This window comes from Trichechus manatus, unplaced genomic scaffold (assembly GCF_000243295.1).
Source record: "Trichechus manatus latirostris isolate Lorelei unplaced genomic scaffold, TriManLat1.0 scaffold00122, whole genome shotgun sequence".
Taxonomy (NCBI): domain Eukaryota; kingdom Metazoa; phylum Chordata; class Mammalia; order Sirenia; family Trichechidae; genus Trichechus; species Trichechus manatus.
In genome coordinates, this window is record NW_004444058.1 from 2396142 (window position 1) to 2417347 (window position 21206).

The window sequence follows — 21206 nt, forward strand, 5'->3', positions numbered from 1 at the left end:
ACACACACACACACACACACACACACACACACACACACACACACACGCCCATGCATGCACTTTGTCCCAGTGGCTCCATGGCTTCGTACCTTGTTTAAAAATCCTTTGAGGACATGGGAAGCTTTGACTGAGAGGAAGCGGGGGATCCGGATGGGCTTCTCCAGAATCACTGCCGGGGAGGGAGGGGGGCATGAGAAAGTGTCCCTCCACTGTGCCCCGACTCTCCTCTGTCCACAGACGAGCCCAGCAGTTTGCCCAGTGGTCTTGTGGCTTCTTAAACTCTCAGGGTGACCCCCAACCCCTGCCTGCGCCCAGCGAGCTCTCTAACACGCCAAGGGCCACGAGTCCGCAACAGTGGCCTCCCTGGCTACTTTTTTCATGCCTGTGTATAAAACAAATCACCTGCACTGGATTTACACAAGTGCAGGTGAGCTCTGCCCCTACTCGCCTTCTGCTCTTTGGCCACGAGAGGGCGCCCGTGGGACAGCTGTGCTCTGGACCACAGCATCATCCTGGGAGCTTTCATCCAGACCAGGAACTCAGGCTTCTGGGTGGACAGAGTCGGGAGGATGTGGGCTGGGAAGGGGGGTGTTCTGGGTGGATGGAGCCAGCATGTGGGCTGGGGCGGGGGGCTTATGGCTCAGGTGAGCACGGCCCCAGCCCCAGGCTCCAGGGTGCGTGCCTGACTAGATGGAGGGACTGGGGCTCAGTCAAAGCAGATCCGAGGGCTGACATGCTGTGCCTGCCACCCTGCCCACAGCTGTCCCCACTTGATGGCCCTGCCTGTCTGAGAGCATATCTGAGGAGCCGGGGGTGTGGCCACACCTGGGTGTTTGCAAATTAAAGAGCATAAGTGCGCTTTTCCGAGTGCCGTAGATCCCAGTCTGGGAGGCTAGGTTCCGGACCCTTCCACTTACACTTTTGAAACGTGAAGGAACAACATCTAAGACGCAGGGAGGAAGCCATGCGCCTGTTGGCCATGCTGTGAGGGCCACGCACCTTGGAAAAGGTAGTCCTCCGTGTTCATGTCGGGGTTATCGGTGATGATGTCAAAAGGGGACCGCCCAGCCATCATCTCGAACATCAGCACACCAAGGGCCCACCAGTCCACGCTGAACCCTGGGGGAAGTGCGCTGGTCACGCAAGCGGTCGGTTATACTGAGCGGCTGGCCAGTGCACGCCAGGAGGGACCCACCTGCTGCTGGCTTGTTTGCTGAGACACATCCAAGTCAACACGGATTTTTGAACCAAGCACAGGTAGGTAGCAAAACATGTGGGAGTGTAAATTTGCATTTCCTTGGCCATTGCTGAGGTTTCTTATGTTTTTAGAAATGGAAGGAGCACCTCTTCTCTAGGGTGGCCTGGCAGATTCTCCGCCCCCTGTCCTAGTGGGTGCTTGCCTTTTTCTTGTTGTTAGCAAGGTGAGAATTCTATCAATGAATGACCAATGCCTCAGATATATAGTTATGCTGCTGTTAGCTGCCGTCGAGTCACCCCTGACTCACGGCAACCCCATGCACAATGGAATGAGACACTGCTCGGTCTTGTGGCACCCTCATGATGGGTTGCAGATTGTGACCCATACAGTTTTCGTTGGCTGGTTTTTGGAAGTAGATCCCCAGGCCTTTCTTCCTAGTCCGTCTTAGTCAGGAAGCTCCACCGAAACCTGTTCAGCATCATAGCAACACGCAAGCCTCCACTGACATACGGGTGGTAGCTGTGCATGAGGTGCCTTGGCCAGGAATTGAACCTGGGTTTCTCAAACAGAAGGCGAGAATTCTACCACTGAACCTCCACGGCCCCTGCCTTTTTCATATCTGTTTGCAAAGCTGTTTTCATCTTGAGGCCCTCACCCTCTGATGCTGCGTAGTTTGCCAAGGCCATCACCTGGGCTGGTGGCGTCTCTGATCATAGATGTTTACGACAGATCAAATCTGTCAGATTTCTAGTTTCTGGTTTTAACTAAGTTTGAAAAATACCTGTCACTAAGATTACACAAATATGTTCCTGTATCTTCTATGTTTGTTGACTTTTTTTTTTTTTTTTAATGCTGAAATGATAACTCTGTCTGGAACATATTCTAGTGTGTGGGGGACTGGGAGACCCTGACTTCAGCTTTGTCTGTGGACACAGCTGTCCTAGCATCTATCCAACAGCCATCCGCCCTCGCTAAGTCGAGATGCCGCTCTGTCACATGCAGAGTCCCCGCCTGGGGCTGGGGTCTGCACTCTCCCTCTGGCCTGCGGACCCCTTGTTTCTGACCCTGTACCTTTGGCAAGGTTGCCTCAGGCAGGGGCGCCTCCCACCCTCCGGGTCTGCTCCATGGCCACGTCACACAGGAGAGCAGAGCGTCCGGGGTGGAGCCCTTCTTGCTCTGAGGACCATGCAGGCCTGGCAGACGAGCTGATGTGTGTCTGGCAGGAACCACCCCGCAAAACTCTGGGCTCACCATACTCCTCTCCTCGCAGGATTTCAGGCGCGATGTAATTCGGGGTCCCACAGAAAGTGCTCGTGGTATCGCCGGGGCCCAGGCCTTCCTGTGGGGACAGAGCTAGTGACCAGGAGGGGCAACATGGACCCAAGGGGGTGCCAGCACAGGACAACTGAGATGAGCTGCCTCGTGTGGCTGCAGGATGAGCACCCTGAGCACAACCTCGCGACACCAGGCCATGGGAGTGGGGGACAGGCGGCTCACCTTGCACATGCCATAGTCCGTCAGCTTGATGTGCCCATCGGCATCCAGCAGCACATTGTCCAGCTTCAGGTCCCGGTAGATGATCCCCCTCTCATGCAGGAAGTTCAGGGCGATGCAGATCTCTGCGGCGTAGAACCTGGGGGCGGGCAGGGGCATCCCATCAGCAGGGAGGGCATCCCATCAGCAGGGAGGCTGACTGCAGTCAGCTAGGATGGGGACTCGCACAGAGAGCGAACTGGGATGGGCCGCTGAGGACCCCTACCTCCTTACAAGGTGACCCAGAGGGTCCCTCTACCAGTGAGATGGACTTTAAGGTGAGGAGGGGGCTGTTCCTTATTACTACCTGTCGTTCCCCAGAGGGCTCTAAGGGGACTCACGAAACCAGACAGGTTTTTTGTTTTTTTTTTTTTAAGTGAAGTGATCAGGAAAAGGGAAAACAAGAAAGAGCGATGGAGTGGAGTGAAGCTCCCAGTGCATCCTGGGGTCTGACCTCGGGGGTCCCGAAGCTGCCGCTGGGAGGCCCCAGCCGACATCAGAGTTGAGTAAGAAGGGGCACGCCTCCTTTAGCATCTCCTCACAAGACAGCAGTGGTCTCTTGGTGCTGAGTGCACAAGGTTTCATGCCCCCTCCCCATCACCCCTGAGCTGGCCCCAACCCACCACCACTCATGCAAGCTCAGAGGACCTGCTTCCCGCCATTTTGGAAACAGAGAAAAAGAAAGAACCAAGACAGCACAACTGCAAAAACAAAATAAAACAAATGAAAACCCCCCACAAAACCATGATTTCTCCTGGAGGAGGACGAGCTCGCCTTGCGGGGTAGGATGTGGCGGGCCGTTGCTGGGCCCTGAAGTCAGCAGATTCCCAAGTCTTAAAACAATGCGTCACCCTGCAGGAAAAGGCAGTGCCCTCTGCCCCTTTCCCCCTAAACTCCATCTCCTTCCTTTGGACTCACCGCTGACCCCCCAAGTGCAGACCCTGCCCACCTGCCCCCTCCCCCCAGTATGGTGCCCCACCTGGCATGCTCCTCCGGAAGCTTCCGCTGCCTCTGCATGTGGAACATGAGGTCACCCCCGTTAACATACTCGATGACCAGGAACAACCTGAGCAGGAGAGAAAGTGTGGCTGACGGCTGAACTCATGCCATGGCAGGCATCAGAATGCACTCAATACGGAAATTTAACATAACCCACTGTAAGCTGAAAGGAGTCCCTCGGTGCAAACGGCTGTTAACTGAAAGGTTGGAGGTTTGAACCCACTCAGAGGCACCTCAGAAGAAAGGCCTGGCAACCTCCTCAAAAATCAGCCATTGAAAACCCTATGACACACAGTTGTACTCTGACCCACATGGGTATGCTCTGAGTTGGAGTTGACTCAAAGGCACTGGTTTGGTTTGGGTTTATAAGCCAAAAAGCTTCTAGGGAGTTTACTTCTAAGTTAAAGCAAAATTGCATTTGGTGCTGGCGTGTATCCTCTGGCATCTGGCTCTCCTCCCCAGTGGCCATCTACTCTGTACGCTTTTCTCCTGTGTGGCTGAGGACGAGTAGGCGGCCCTGGGGCACCTGCTGGTTCCCAGAGTCAGTAAGGAAAAGAATCCAGACTGAAAAGTAAGGCCAAGGCCAGGCTGTGCCCCACTCCGGAGTCTATGAGGGGCTTTCCTGGGGGGAAGCCCAACAACAGTTCTTCGCCATCTGGAGGCCAGACATTGCCCATCAGCAGAGCGCAGCTCCATTCCAGCTCACACCTCAAAACAGTCAAACTCAGATTCGGGAAAGAAAAAATGCTTTCATTCACTCCTTCATTGCATCTATCAAACAGTGATTTGAGCTCCTACAGTGCCAGGTCTGTCTTTGGGCTGAGGGGCAGGCATGGGCACACCACAATCCCTGCATCACGGAGAGAAAGGTCAATAAAGCCAGGCGACGGGCCAGAGCCTCCGCAGAGGACAGGTGACAGGGAAGGCCCCCCCAGCAGGCAACAGAGCAAAGGCCTGCGTGAATGGGGTGTGGGAGGGAGGAGCCCAGAGCTCGGGACACCCTGAAGGCAGAGCAGGGCCAGTGGAGGGGCATGGAGGGGCAGGCCCAGGTGTCGGGGGATGTTATGGATTGAATTGTGCCCCCTAGAAACATGTGATGTAAATCCTAACCCCTATACCAAGTTTTCAGAGCCCTGGTGTCACAGTGGTTAAGAGCTTGGCTGCTAACCAACAGGTTGGTGGTTCAAATCTACCAGCCACTCCTTAGAAAGCCTATGGGGCAGTTCTACTCTGTCTTATAGGGTTGCTATGAGTTGGAATTGACTCGACAGCAACGGGTTATATCAATTTTCAATTTGGGAATGGATTTTCTTTGTTATGTTAATGTGGCAGAATTAGTGTGGGGTGTGTCTTAAATCATTCTCTTTAGAAATAGAAAAAAGCAGATTAAGCAAACAAGCAAGCACAGATGGGGAAAGATAGATGCCACGCCACAAGAGATCTCCAAAGAGTAAAGAGATAGAAGCTGAAGAGACAAGGACCTTCCCACAGAGCCCATGTGGAGAGAGCCTTTCCCTAGAACTAGTGCCCCGAATCTCCTAAACTGTGAGAGAATAAATTTGTTTGTTAAAGCCACCACCTGTGGTATTTCTGTTATAGCAGCATCAGATAACTAAGACAGGGGAGAAGCCAGGTGAGCAGGTGGGACACCGCATAGGGAACAGCACTGTCTCATGGGTGGCTGTGCTGGCTGCCATTGCGAACTGAAGGGAGGGAGGAGCAGGGTAGGTGGAGGCGTGAGGAGATGCCCCATATCTAGGGGCGAGCACAGGGCAGCAGCTTGGACTGGGTGGTGGTGACCGTAAGAAGGGGCTGGAGTAGGCGTCGCGTTGAAGGCAGAGCCGACAGGACTGCTGGTAGACTTGTGGATGCGGGGTAGGAAGGAAGGAGGGGCTGGCACGCCCCAGGACCTGGCACCATTTCCTGTGCTGGGCAGATGCGGAGTGGCAGGGCGGCGGGGAGGATCTGGAACTCCATTTGGCCAAGATGGGTTTGAGGTGCCAGCTGGCCCTCCAAACCGAGAAGTTGTGGAGGCAGCGGGGGCTGGGGAAGAGGTCAGGGCTTAAGGTGGCATTTGGACGTCATCAACCTGCTATAGGATTTAGAGACATGGGGCTGGGTGACATCACCTAGACAGCCACACAGGGCGCTTCGTGTCTGCAAACAGCCTACCACGTAATATCCTTTATTAAGATCTTCCCTGCACCGTATTAAGATTCGATTTTCAAAAATTAAGCTCACGCACCGTTTTTCAGAAATACCCTGTTGAGGGCACTTTGTGGATTTTTAGGTCAATGGCTCCTCTCACACCCTGAATTGTTTATTTGCCTCTGGAACATTTGCTGCTCAGAGTTGGGAGCAAATTAGGGAAGGATCAAGCAAATCTCTGTATTTTTCTAGTTCTTACAGGATTTCTTGACAACATGAGGTTTGACCTCAATGATTAAATGATTTGTAAATGACACAACCATTCTCCTGCCAGACCTGAGCTGCCAGCGTTAACCCGGGGAGGGGAGACGTGGATTTACACAAAGTAGGTTAACTTGCTGTATATTATCCATGAAGTTTTTGATTACATATTCAGATAAGAAACAACTCCTAAAAAAAAAAAATTGCAGAAACTGAAACAAAAGCGTGAATAGCAAGTCAGATGCATCCACTTGGCAGGCTAAGCCAGGTGCACCATCCTGAGGTCAAACTCAGCATATTTGTTTGAAGGGCTGGGGGTGGTTCATTCTGCCTCTACTCAGTTCCCTGGCCACCAAAGGACATGCTTGGAAATTCTCTAGTAACACTGACCTTGCCCACTGGCCTGCTGTCTGTTTTTGTAAATAAAGTTTTATTGGAACACAGTCACACTCATTCTTGTACACATTGCCTGTGGCTGCTTTTGTGCTACCGTGGCAAAGCTGAGTAGTTAGATAGATACCTCTGGCCTTCAAAGCTGAAAATATTTACTGTCTGGCCCTTTAAAGAAAAAGTCTGCTGACCTCTGACACAAATAATCGCGACAAAAAAATAGCTTTTACATCACTCTTATGTGTCAAGTACTATTCTAAATACATCCATGTATTAGCTCATTTAATTTTTCTAACAACTATATGGGATAAGTTCTGTAAAGGTAGTCTGACCCTGGAAGATACACCTAAGACCTAAACATTAGTCAAAAAGTTAAAAAAAAAAAAAAAAAAAAAAGTATTTATTCAAAACTCCTAGGGTAACTTTAAAGCACAGGACTGCTACTTCTCAGTTACCAGAAATTCCGTACCCTGAAGAGCCCTGTTCCCTTTAGACTGTCACCCTGGGAGGAGATGTGCCACTTCCAAAGTCAAGGTCCTGCTCACACCGGGTGCGCCCTGGGAAACGCCCCAGCCCAGGCCAATTCACTTCCATTATAAGCGACAATGGACTTCCATGACAGACAGAGAACCAATGCCATTTCCAGTGAAAATATAGGAATACACTGATTCTGGAGAAAAATAATACCAACACAGTGCCTTAGGAAGCTGAAAAAATTTAAGGGGATATTAAAAAACCTAGAGAAGTCATTTCTTCTTTCTGTCAAGAAAAGCCCATTGCGAGAATTCCAGAGAGAGCCATTTCTTTGCTCCCAGCCGTGAGACAGATTCAATCGGCTTGTGGTTGTTGCCTGTGGTGCGAGGTCATTGCTGATCAAGGAAATCGTTTAATGAATTTAATGCAACATTTATCAAGACCCAGGACCATAGAGATTTTCTCTTTTAAAGCAGCCGGACACTTAAGGATATGGGCACGGAATAGAACATGATTTTTTTCTATAGATAAAAACTTCACGATGTTTGAATACTTATTCCCCCATGTGTCTGTCAGTCTGTTGTACTGTGGGGGCTTGCATGTTGCTGTGATGCTGGAAGCTATGCCATTGGTTTTCAGATACCAGCAGGGTCATCCATGGTAGACAGGTTTCAGCTGAGCTTCCAGACTAAGACAGACTAGGAAGAAGGACCCGGAAGTCTACTTCCGAAAAGTAATTAGCCAGTGAAAACCTTATGAATAGCAGCAGTACATTGTCTGATATAGTGCCAGAAGATTAGCCCCCCAGGAGGGTCAGCAAAAAAGAGGAAGACCTTCAGCGAAATGGACTGACACAGTTGCTACAACAATGGGCTCAAGCATAGCGACGATTCTGAGGATGGCACAGGACTGGGCAGTGTTTCTGTTGTACATGGGGTCACTATGAGTCAGAACCAACTTGACAGCACCTAACAACAGCAACATCAAATAATGATATTATATGATACCAGTGATCAAAGCATTTTCAGAGTTCTATTGGAATAAAAAAAAAAGAGTCCCTGGGTGGTACAACTGGTTAAGTGCTCAGCCACTTCTGAAAGATCACAGCCATTGAAAACCCTGTGGAGTGCAGTTATACTCTGACACACATGGGGTCGCCATGAGTCGGAGCCGACTCAATGGCAACTAGGTTTTTAAGGAGCAAAAATCACAACAAGCATCTTCATAAATGGTGAAAGGACCTTTGAAAGAATTCAATGTTCTAGTAAAATAGACATAGATGTAAATGGCCTTAACGTGTCACCAGGTTATCCCGTTATCTTGGCCCTGCACTGCCTCTCGCCCCTTTCTATGACTTCTCTGAACTGCAGGGGCTGGAAGTCTGCAAACTTCATCCCCAGGCTCCTTAGCATGGATGAGACTGGATGACAGAGGAAGAGACACAACTCCTGCCTCCAGCTCCCCGGTGAGGCAGGGCTGTCTGGGAAATGCTGCAGCAGCTGCAAGGAGGAGACAGTTCTGGTTCCAGAAGCTCAGGCAGGGGTAGCATCCCCTTTGCATATCCAGAACCCAGTGTGGTGGCCACGCCCATGTCCATGGTGGAGACCCTGGTCTCTATTTCACTCCTCCTCTCCTCTGCGCCCAGCCCCCTGCCTCCTGCTCTCCCAACACCTCTCCAGCCCCTTGTGGTACTGAGTGCTGTCATTTTGAAACACCAAGAGGGGTTTGGTTCTGCTTCACTGACAGTTCCAACAACGTGCAAAAACACCAGAAGCATCCCCGATGCTTTCACCACCCCCATGAGCAGGACCAATGCCGTTGAAGTAGAGAAAGAAATCCACAGAGGCATGCCAAAGCAGGAGCAGGCAATGTTAGTCCTACTGGCAGATGCTACCACGGTATACCTGAAAAGTCAAGAATATCACATAAAACTAGTACACAAAAGAGTATTCACAAGGCAACGGGCATAAGATTACTATGTAGAACCCAAATTGCTTGTTAGAAGCTATGACGGAAAAAGAAGACTTCATTCATAGTTGAAATAAGAGAGCTAAAACACTTAGGACTACACTAAGCATAGAGGTGGAAAAACTGCATGAAGAAAACTTTAAAAGGCTCCTGAAAGAGGATCTGAACAAATGAAAAGATGGACCATGACCCTGATAGGAAGATTCAACATCATAATCCAAAACCTATTGCCGCTGAGTCAATTCCAACTCATAGCAACCGTACAGTCAGAGTAGAGCTGCCCCATAGGGTTTCCAAAGGTGTAATCTTTACTGAAGCAGATTGGCACATCTTTCTTCCTCGGAGCAGCTGGTGGATTCAAATTGCTGACCTTAGGTTAGCAGCTGAGGGCTTAACCACTGCGCCATGAGGGCTCCTTTTCAACATCATATCAGTTTTCCCTGGGGTAACTGGTAAATGCAACAAATCCCAATAAAAACACTGGTTTCTCTTTCTTTCTGGACCTAGGCAAGTAGATTCTAAGTCCATGTGGAAAAATAAATCCGTAAAAAGGAAAAATGTGAGGATGGGTGTTTCACTGGTTGATTCAGGGCACTGGGAATGTGGACAAGTGTTATTTCCTTCTCTGTCTGCATTTTAAAATTTTCTAAAGTTGTTAAAGAGAGGCTGCTATTTGATATGATGTCATTTAAAAAAAATATTTTTTTTTTTCGGTGAAAGTGTACACAGCAAAACATATACCAATTCAACGACTTCTACAGGTACAATTCAGTGACACTGATTACATTCTTCAAGTTGTGCAATCATTCTCCCTATCCTTTTTCCACCACCATTAACATAAACTCACTGCCCCTTAAACTTCTCATCTAACCTTTTGAGTTGCTGTTGTCAATTTAATCACATATAGATAATTCTTTAAAAGAGCACAATGCTCAAGGCAGACATTGAAGTTGTCAAGGATTTCATTTTTACTTGGATCCACAATCAATGCCCGTGGAAGCAGCAGTAAAGAAGTCAAACAATGTATTGCATTAGGCAAATCTCTTGCAAAAGACCTCTTTAAAGTGTTCAAAAGCAAAGATGTCACTTTGAGGACTAAGGTGTGCCTGACCCAAGCCATGATATTTTCAATTGCCTCATATGCATGCGACAGCTGGACAAGGACTAAGGAAGACCGAAGAAGGACTGATGCCTTTGAATTATGGTGTTGTGAGGAATACTAAATATACCATGGACTGCCAGAAGAATGAACAAATCTGTCTTGGAAGAAGTACAGTCAGAATGCTCCTTAGAAGCAAGGGTGACGAGACTACGTCTAACATACTTTAGACATGTTATCAGGAGGGATCAGTCCCTGGAGAAGGACATTATGCTTGGTAAAGGAGAGGGTCAGTGAAAAAGAGGAAGACCCTCAGTGAGATGGATTGACACAGTGGCTAAAACAATGGGCTGAAACATAGCAATGATTGTGAGAACCGTGCAGGACTGGGCAGTGTTTTGTTCTATTGTACACAGGGTTGCTATGAGTCGGAACCAACCCAACAGCACCTAACAACAACATTGTTTGGTTTAAAGATGCCTTCAGGGGATAAACCTTTGGTTTAAGGCTTAAAGATTATCTCAGGGCAATAGTTTGAGGTGGTCATCCAGCCTCAATGGCTCTGTAAAGTCTGGATTCCGTAAGAATTTGAAATTCTGTTTCACATCTTTCCCCTCTTGATCAGGATTCTTCTATAGACTCTTTGATCAAAACATTTAATAATGGTAGCTGGGAACGATCCAGTTCTTCTGGTCTCATGGCAAAGGAGGCAGTTGTTCATGGAGGCAGTTAGACACACATTCCATTTCTTTCCCCGATTCCTGACTCTCCTTCTTCCTCTGCTGCTCCAGGCAAATAAGAGACCAATTGTTGTACCTTGGATGGCTACCAGCAAGCTTTTAAGACCCCAGGCACTATGCAACAAACTAGGAGGTAGAACAAAAGGGAAAAAAAAAAAAAAAAGAAAACCTAAACCTATTGCCATAGAGTCAATTCCAACTCATAGTGACCCTAAAGAACAGAGTAGAATTGCCCAATAGGGTTTCCAAGGCTGTATGTAATCTTTATGGAAGCAGACTGCCACATCTGTCTCCCAAGGAGCAGCTGGTGAGTTCGAACCACCAACCTTTTGGTTAGCAGCCAAGTACATTAAGGAAGTAGAAAAGATGCACTAAAAACATTATTAGGCCAATTGACTGAGGTATCCCATGAAACCATGACACTTAACCTCCAAGCCAAGAAAACAAATCCCATGAGGTGTTTGGTTGTACATAAGCAGCCTCAGCAGCTGCTCTTTTTTGTTGCTGTAGTTGTTGTAGAAGTATGTATCACACAACATTTGCCAATTAAACCTTTTTCAGGTGTACAGCTTATTGATATCAATTACATTAATCATGTGCAACCATGCCTAATTGATGCCAAATTTCCCATTACCATAAACAAATTCACTGCTTCCCAAACAATGACTCTCCCTCTTGCCCCTGTTGTTGTTAGCTGCCATCAAGTCAGTTCCGAGTCATAGCGATCCAATGGACAACAGAATGAAACATTGCCCGGTCCTGCGCCATCCTCACAATCGTTGTCTTGCCCCTGGTAACTACGAATAAACTTTGGTCTCTATATATTCGCCTATTCTTGTCATTTCATATAAGTAAGATCATAGAATATTTGTCCTTTTGATGCTATGTCATTTAAAAGTTGGCAAAGGCTGCAATTTCAGAACTGTTCCTGAAAGTTACTTAACAAAGAGAGAGCCTTCTGGGGGGTTCTGTGGCTCCTCATCCGTTCCAGGGAGAACAGGAGCTCGGAAAGACGGACAGGGCATGCTGGTCTGGGTGGAGGAAGGCTAGCCCACAGCTCATCCCCCTCACTGTCAGCACAACCCTCCTGAGACAGGCAGCAAGTGTGAGACACAAAGGCCACCACATGGTGATGATGTGACCTAGAACGCTGGGGTCCCAGGGAGGGCATGACTACCACCATGCACCTCCGCTCCCAAGCTCAGCAAGTCACATGGGAGAGCCCTGGGTAACACACCCATCCCCCAACACTTCTCCTGGTCCAGGAGCCAGCTGGGGCCTCTCGATTAGAAATAAATGACATGGTGACTTTCCCTGTAGGTGACTGGTTGGTCCCAGCCACAGGCGGGAGGACATAGCACCGCACACCCCACGCTCTGTGGATGAGGGCCCCCCCGAGGGCTCCTCACTCCTCAGGGCTTGGGGATGACTCACCAGTGTGGTCCAGTAAATCTAAAACAACAAACCAAACCCCCTGAAACTTCTTTCAAATTTTCTAGCTGAGCCACAACTCACATCCAGTGGACCTACCCGGCCCTAACCTGCATTGCCGGGCCTAGCCACTGCACTGGTCTGGGCAGCCCTGGACAGCAAACACCAGGGTCTGGAGTTGTGTCTCGACCATTTTAGGCACCCCCGATGAGCAGTGAGCCACATGGGCTCAGAACCATCACATCTGCCAGGAGAACAAAAGCTGTAGCAACATGCCCGCGTGCCACTCAAACGTGTGTCAGTCAGCGCAGGCTCCTTCTATTGTGGGACTCTGGTGACGACTGAGCACAATTATTGCACCTTGGGGGTGCGGTGACTCATGCTCAGGGGATGGTACCCTTTTCTTGGTTGATGGGGTCGCACCAAGGTCATAGCCTGTGGCCGCCATGTTGCAGGCTGCACCCAAGTTGCTGATGCACTGATTACTCCCAGTCCCTAGAAGTTGCCACTGTGGAACCCTGGTTTTCCTCTGACCCCCTCACTATGCCCCCTCCTCTTCCGCTACCATACCTGCACCCAAGCGGCTCCTGAGGGTGAGACCCTGGCCTGCAGCTCTGCTCACCCGTACCCTCCCTCTGTGGGGTCCCGACTTGTACTATCTTGTTCCTTTGTTCTGGTTGTTGGTTCCGCCTTGCTCTCCCAAGGAACTGGGTTGGGGGAAAGGCTCCCTGGTGTCGGGCAACATGCACTCTTCTGTCCCCCCATACCGGGGCACCCCTGGAAGCCTGCAGATGAGTACGTGGTTTCTGCTGCCCTGACCCTATTCCTCAAACCTCGACCTTATTCCTCACCCTGTGACCCTATTCCTCACTCCCCAACCTTATTCCTCACACTCCTGATCCTACTCCTCATGCTAAGACCCTATTCCTCATGCCGTGTCCCTATTCCTCACACCTGACCATGTTCCCCACTCCATGACCCTATTCCTCATACCCCAAGCCTATTCCTCACACTGTGTCCCTATTCCTTATGCCTCAACCCTATTTTTTACACTGTGACCCTATATTGCCCACCCTCCTGGGAGCTGGATGTTGGTTGACAGCCTCTCAGCCAGCTTAACCCAATAGATCCCCACCTTACTGAGAGTCCCCTGGTAGCCCCCAATTTCTCAGGGCCTAAATGGCTGCGATGCTAGCAAAATTTTGCTGAAGGTAATTGAAAAATGACTCCAGCTATACATTGACAGGGAACTGCCAGAAGTTCAAGCCAGATTCAGAAGAGGACACAGAATGAGAGATATCATTGCTGATATTAGGTGGATCTTGGCTGAAAGCAGAGGATCCCAGAAAGATGTTTACCTGTGTTTTACTGACTACACAAAGGCATTCAACTATGTGAATCATAACAAATTATGAATAACATTACAAAGAATGGGAATTCTAGAACATTTAATTGTGCTCATGTGGAACCTGTGCATGGATCAAGAAGAAGTCGTTCAAACAGAACAAGGGGATACTGGGTGGTTTACAATGAGGAAAGGTGTGTATCGGGGTTATATCCTTTCACCATGCTTATTCATTCTCTATGCTGAGCAAATAGTCCAAGACACTGGACTATATGAAGAAGAATGGGGCATCAGGGTTGGAGGAAGACTCATTAACAACCTGCGTTATGCAGATGACACAACCTTGCTCGCTGAAAGTGAAGAGGACTTGAAGCACTTACTGATGAAGATCTACAGCCTTCAGTAAGGATTAGGCCTGAATGTGAAGAAAATAAAAATCCTCACAAGTGGGCTGATAAACATCATTACGATAAATGGAGAAAAAACTGAAGTTGTCAACAATTTCATTCTACTTGAATCAACAATCAATGCCCATGGAAGCAGCAATGAAGAAATCAAACGATGTACTGCATCAGACGAATATGCAGCAAAACACCTCTCTAAAGTTTTAAAAAGCAAAGGTGTCACTTTGATGACAGGTACGCCTGGCCCAAGTCATGGACTTTTCAATTGCCGCACATGCATGTGAAAGCTGGACGATGAAAAAGGAAGACAGAACAAGAATGGATATGTTTGAACTGTGGTGTTGGTGAAGAATATTGAATATACCACAAACTGCCAGAAGAACGAACAAATCAGTCTTAGAAGAAATACAGCCAGGGTGCTCCTTAAAATCGAGGACGGTGAGATTTCAGCTCACTTACTTTGGATACGTCATCAGGAAAGACCAATCACTAGAAAAGGACATCATATTTGGTAGAGGGTCAACCTTCCATGAGATGGACTGACACAATAGCCACAACAATGGACTCAAACACACTAACAATCACGAAGGTGGCACACGACGGCAAGGTTTCGTTCTGTTATACATAAAGTCGCTGTCTTGGTTATCTAGTGCTGCTATAACAGAAATACTACAAGTGGATGGCTTTAACAAACAGAAGTTTATTCTCTCATAGTCTAGTAGGCTAGAAGTCCAAATTTAGGGTGCCAGCTCCAGGGAAAGGCTTTCTCTCTCTGTCGGCTCTGGGGGAAGGTCCTTGTCATCAATCTTCCCCTGGTCTAGTAGCTTCTCCATGGAGGAACCTTGGGTCCAAAGGATGTGCTATCGTCCTGACTCTTGTTTCTTGGTGGTATGAGGTCCCTGTCTCTCTGCTTGCTTCTCTTTTATATCTCAAAAGAGATTGGCTTAAAACACAATCTAATCTTACAGATTCCGTCCCACCTCATTAACATAACTGCCACTAATCCCATCTCATCAACATCATAGGGATAGGATTTACAACACAGGAAAATCACATCAGATGACAAAATGGTGGACAATCACAATGCTGGAATCATGGCCCAGCCAAGATGACACATTTTTGGGGGAGATAATTCAATCCATGACAGTTGCGATGAGTTGGAGCCAACTTGACAGCAACTAACAGCAACAATGACAAATGGCTGTGAACAGCTTTTAGGACTACCCATTTCTCCTGATTCCCTGTAGTGGGATGAATGTTGCCCCCCCCAAAAGCTATGTCCAAGTACTAATCCCCAGAATGAGCTTTTGTGACCTTATGTGGTAAAAGATGTGGTTAAATTAAGGGTCTTGAGAGGAGGAGCTTATCCTGGATTATCCGAGTGGGCCCTAAACGCAACTACATGTATCCTTATAAGAGAGCGAGACAGAGGGAGATTTGACATAGAGAAGGCCATGTGAAGACAGATCACAGAGAGATTTGAAGATGCTGGCCTTGGAGCGATGCTGTCACAAGCCAAGGAAATCTGGCAACCACCAGAAGCTGCAAGAGGCAAGGAAGGATCCTTTCCTAGAGGCTTTAGGGGGAGTGTGGCCCTGTTGACACCTTGATTTTGGATTTCTGGCCTCCAGAACTGTGAGAGAATATGTTTCTGTTGTAAACCACCCAGTTCGTTACAGTAGCCACAGGAAACTCATACATTCTCAACATGCGCCTCTCTGTTGAGCCAAGGTTCAGGGTCACCAACAAAAGCATGACTTACACACAGCACACTAAATAAAACAGTTGCCCACACAGAGAAGAGACAGGGCAAGGTCAGCTTCAGTAGTGGGCATCAGCCCCCCATGGCCAGCGAGTCATTCCACACAGCTGATGCAGGAGGTGGTCTGCATGCACCCCTCTCATGTTGCAGTTGAAGGAACCTGCTCCCTCTCTGCCAGGAACAGATATAGTAGTGGGGTTGGCAGGGTGCCATATGATGCAGAACAAAGAGGTACTCATCAGGCCCAAAATAGGGACAGAGTCTCCTGAAAAAGGAAGAAGAAGAAACCAGGACAGAGGGAGGCTCAGTTCCCAGCTCAGTTCCACAGGGACTGTTCCAGGCCCAAGGCTTATGATTAGGTGGTCTGGGTGACAAGTACAGGGGCTGTGGCATCCTCCTCACAGGCTCCTGGCTGAGACATCCCACTTCTGTCCTTCACGTTGATCTTCTACCTGGAATAACGTTCCTTCTACGCGGCCTCAGGTAGAAATATGTCCCCCCTACACCCCCACCCCCAGTCCCAGCCCCATACACTTTTCTTCCCTCTCACAATTCCCCTGGGCCACCCATTTGCAGCCTGCCCCTTGCTGTCCCTTCTCAGACACCACTGTCTCACCCAGGGACACCCATTACTGATTCCATGTAGCTGCCCAGAGGGTGTGGGTGGGTTGACTACAGTGGGCACAACTGGACTCTACTGGAAAAAAGAAACTTTGTGATGAAAAGCTTTGGAACTAAATAGCTAAATGGTGGTTGCACAATATGGTGGATGTAATTAACAGCACTGAATTGTACGCTTTAAAATGGTTAAAATGGCAAATCTTATATATAATTTACCATGATTAAAAAAAGAAAGAAATCCTTATTTTTTCCCCTGTTCCGAGATGCTTTACTAATAGCCAACCTTATGTGGGAACTTTGCACTTTATCGGACTTCTATTCAAGCTTGCCAACGAACACCACCAGGGCTGCTCGTGAGTTTAATTGGTTTCCTGTTGTGTTGGGTCCTGCTGTGAAGTCAGAACATGGTGACATTCATCTGGCCCCTAGCAACGGCCGTGGCAAGATCTCAAGGCTGCAGCTTCAGTGTGGGACCAATGAGCAGAGAGAACGTCTCATTAAACCTGCAATTACCTTCAGCAATCGAGGCGAGGAGGCAAAGGCAGCAGTACACCCACTTGAAGAACAGCTCCCTTTTGTAAAAGGCAGCGCCCTGGGGCAGTCTTCCCTGAGTCCCTCTGGGTTGGCCAGCTGAGTGTTTCCCACTACAAGGACGCGCTGGCCCCTCATGGCATTTCACAACTTTCATCCAAGTGTGCGTCATGGGGACAGTGCTCACCAAACACCAGTGGTCAGTGATGATTTCTGGGTACAGTTTAACAGCTACCCAGTGTTGGATTTGGGTAACAGCTGGCTGTTATCCCCACCAGGGACCGAAACTTGATGGGGCCAGGTTATTTATCCAAAGACAACAGAACCAACACGAGGAAAGGCTGTCACAGCTGCAGCTCACATGTATTAACAGTTAACAGTTTACCTCCAGCTAGGCCTTTTATAAACACTTAGATATCTTAATGCGTTAATCCCCCCAGTGACCTGATGAGGTAGGTATTACTGCTGTTCCCTCTTCCAGGAGGAGGAAACTGAGGCACAGAGGCTTTAACAACTCATTGGGTCAAAAAACTCATTGGGTCAAACAATTCATTGGGAAGGGGCTGGGCTTTGGGTTCAAGCTGTCGGTTTCCGAGCCTTTGTTCTGTCACTGTCAGGAAAACCACAAGACGCTTTAAAGTGACCGAAAGGAAGATAGGGTGCCTTCAAGGGGAACCAGGCTGTCTGGCCTGCACCATTCTAGGGTCTCTGCACCTTGCGTTGTCTTTGAGTCATTTTTCAACTCTGTCAGTTGTAGATACTTGGTAACAATGCAAATGATTCTTGTCCACCGACATGCACATGAAGTTGGTCTGGCAGAAGGACAGCGAATTTCCCATCCCCACTCCCACAGCCTGTTCTGCATCTGTTTATAAACTTGCCTCTGCATTCTGGATTGTCTACACATGTGCATGACTCTGACCTCTCCTTTGAGCTGGTTGTAACATCTTACTAGTTTCCTCATTAATTAATGAGTTACATAAAATCTGACATATGTTCACTTTGTATTTGTATGAGAGGCATGATTTTACTGGATGTTGTTTTTTTTTTTTTTTTAAATTATCCTTTAACACCACTACTGCCTACTAATTGACAGGTATGAGCCAAATGCTGGGGGTACAAAAGTCCTCAGTCCAGTCCTACTTCTAAGGAGTGTGCATCTAGTGGGGAAGACAGGCACATACATAAATTAAAAAAAAACAAACTCATGGCCGTCAAGTCGATTTTGACTCATAGCGACCCTATAGGACAGAGTAGAACTGCCCCATAGGGTTTCCAAGGAGCAGCGGGTGGATTTGAACTGCCAACATTTTGGTTAGCAGCTGAACACTTAACCACTGTGCCACCAGTATATACACATAATGTACACATAAGAACAGCTTGGGAAAGACATAATATTCTGAACAACCAAGTGTCATATACTTCTAGAGGTCACTGACAGATTCAGTTTCCAAAAAAAAAAAAAAAGGTAAACAAATTAGATATGCTTATTAATTGTTCTGGGGATGTGACTGTCCAAGTGTGAACATTGAATGTTATTGTAAACAAGCCTTCCAAACACCACTTTAAAAAAAGCAACACAGTAAGTGGTTATGCTGTGGGTATCACACACAAATATCTAAAGGATAATTTTTTTTTTAAGCCCTAGTTTTCTGCAGCTGGGAACTTGTGACCTGGGTGCAGGAAGCTCTGTACTCAAGCAGCTTAGATGGGAGTCAACCTGAAATGCTCGACTATTTCACATCTACATCCCTACAAGTTTATATATTAAAATTAACTTTAAAAACCCACTTTTTTGGAATCTCGCTATTTAGGAAATGTGGGGGTTGAGATTGGTTCCGTTCCTCAGGCGTATTCCGTAAGTACAAGAGACTGTGATTAACGCTAAAACAGAGGCATGGAGGAAGTGTGAGGGGACACAACGAAGGGAACCATTGACCCTGCTGGGCATTTCCGGCTGGGTCTGGAAAGGAGAGGTGAGGGAAGGGCAGGATTTCATAAGGCAGTGGAAAGGGCTGAGGCAGGCTGAACAGAGGAGCTGTACACAGGCTGGGCATGTTTCCTGCCTTCTCCCTTTGCTTTACCTGGGGTGGAGCAGAGGAGCAGATGGGTGAGGCTGGAAAACGCGAGCTGGAACCAGGTCACAAAAGGCCCCATCCACATGCACAGGAAGCTTGGATTTATCCCAGAAGCAATTGGGGACTTAATCAGAGGAGCTTTTGAAGCTGGAGAAAGACCCTTCAGATCTGTGTTTTAGAAAGATGGCTTAGTTCCAGCATGGGGGAGCAGACAGAGTGGGGAGCCCCAGGGACCGGATGCTCCAAAGAGGCCGTGGGTGGGGTTCAGGCGGGAGAGAAAGGGGAGAATGTGAGACATATTTAGGAGGAGGAATAAGTGTGAGCCAGGGAGGGGATAACTGCAGGTCTTCAGTGTGGGCAACTGGGGAGGAGGGAACGCCGTTAACCAAGATGGTGCACACAAGTTACGCAAGTGTGGGAAAAGGCCAGTTAATTCCGTGTGCTCTGGGAAGACAGGTGGCCATCCAGTGCACGTGAAACAGAGGACTTACGATCAGGAGACAGTTGAGGGTGGAGGTACAAGTGTATGTATCGCTGGTCTGATTTACAGCTAAGAACTGTGCAGAAGAGTTAGCATCATAGCTGAAGACCACTGTCCTTAGAAAAGGCTCGCTGGCAAGATTGGCCTTGGCTGGTGTCTGGGCACTAGAGTGGCAAACAGCTCCTACACTGATGTAAAATTCCCCTAAGTGATAAGGGTGACTCACTGTACCAGAGTGTTTGTACAAATAACGTCATTAATGCTGAGGCCCTGTTCTCTTCCTGGGGTCTGGAGTTTTGGTACATGACAGCCTGAGGTGCCTACACGACCGTTCCCAGTGAAAATCTGGGCACCGAGTCTCTATGTGCGCCTGGTAGACAGTTCACCTGTGTTGTCACAACTCAGTGCTGGGGGAATCAGCACGACCTGCATGATTCCACGGCAGAGGACTCTGGAAGCCTTGCCTGGCTTCCCTGGACTTCACCCCATATGCCTTTTCCCTTTGCTGATCTTGCTATGTCCTTTCACTGTAATAAATCCTGACCATGAGTACAACTATGTGCTGAGTCTGGGGAATCCTCCTAGGGAACTATCAAATCTGGGGGTGGTCTTCAGGACCCCCAGCACAGAACATATTTACTCATTTACCAAATAAACAAATTGGGTGAGTCCAAGCCAAATAATCAAAAAAAAAAAAAAAAACCTAAACACAGTATATGTCATATATCCTACACAAGCATCTTTCAAACTTTTTTAAAGCAGTGGAATTCCAGTATATGTAAAGCTTATAAAGGAAACAGCTACTATTTATTCATGAATCAGAGAGCTCCATAAGCACAGAAACCCTACTTCTTTCAGCCACTGTGGCATCCCCAGCACCTAACCCAACACCTGCACTCAGCAGAAAGCTTTCAGTAAACATTCCATCAATGAAATTAAATAATTTAGGTTCAGATGTATGAAACTTACTTAATAAGACACCAGTGAAGCTAAGTTGATAAACCAAAAAGCCCCGTGATTGTACTTGGAAGTACCCTCCAGATGACAGCTGAACTCTCATGTCAGACCATGCAGTTCAAGTCAGAAACCTGCAGAATCCCAGAAACACCCTTTCTTACCGACTGGTCGTTTGAAAGCAGGAGTGTAAGCCAACCAGGAAGGGGTTGCTGGATGCCTGCTCAAACACATGCTTCTCTGTCTGTACCCAGTCGATGTCCTGAAATAGAAACAAAGGAGTGCTAATGAGGCTCCTGAACACCCTCACAGGCATCCCGGAGGATGCGGAGACAATGGAGGACAGGCTGCATACCTGCTTGTGGGAAGATGATGAAAAGGGGAACAGAAAACTCCCATTAAGAAATGCACCGCCACCAACCCTGTCACCATCCATCACCAATTCCATGACCATCACCATCTCCACCAACCATTATCCATCACCACTACCATCATAATCTGTCACCACCATCATCCATCTCTACCACCACCACCATCATAATCTTTCACCCCATCATCCATTACCATCTCCACCACCATAACCTATTACCACTGCCATAACCTATCACCACGATCACCAACACCACCAATCTCTACTACCATCACCACCCCAACACCATCACCACCACCATCATAATCAATTACCACCATCATCCATTATCATCTCTACCACCACCGTCATCACTACCATCATTATCTATCACCACCATCATCATAATCCATCTCCACCATCATCCATCACCATCACCC

The 21206-nt window shown here is 48.0% G+C and overlaps 1 protein-coding gene across 3 annotated transcripts in view; it reads right to left on the reverse strand.

Annotated features, from left to right (window-relative positions):
- Positions 1–21206, reverse strand: part of PRKCZ (protein kinase C zeta) — a 135258-nt gene that overhangs the window by 10960 nt on the left and 103092 nt on the right. For all 3 annotated transcript variants that reach the window (XM_023738708.1, XM_023738707.1, XM_004384325.2), the window contains 6 exons: positions 20582–20679; positions 3711–3797; positions 2696–2831; positions 2450–2537; positions 1000–1119; positions 90–169 (listed from right to left, as the gene is read on the reverse strand). In XM_023738708.1, the coding sequence (XP_023594476.1) occupies positions 90–169; positions 1000–1119; positions 2450–2537; positions 2696–2831; positions 3711–3797; positions 20582–20679 (609 nt within the window). The remainder of the gene's footprint in view (positions 1–89; positions 170–999; positions 1120–2449; positions 2538–2695; positions 2832–3710; positions 3798–20581; positions 20680–21206) is intronic.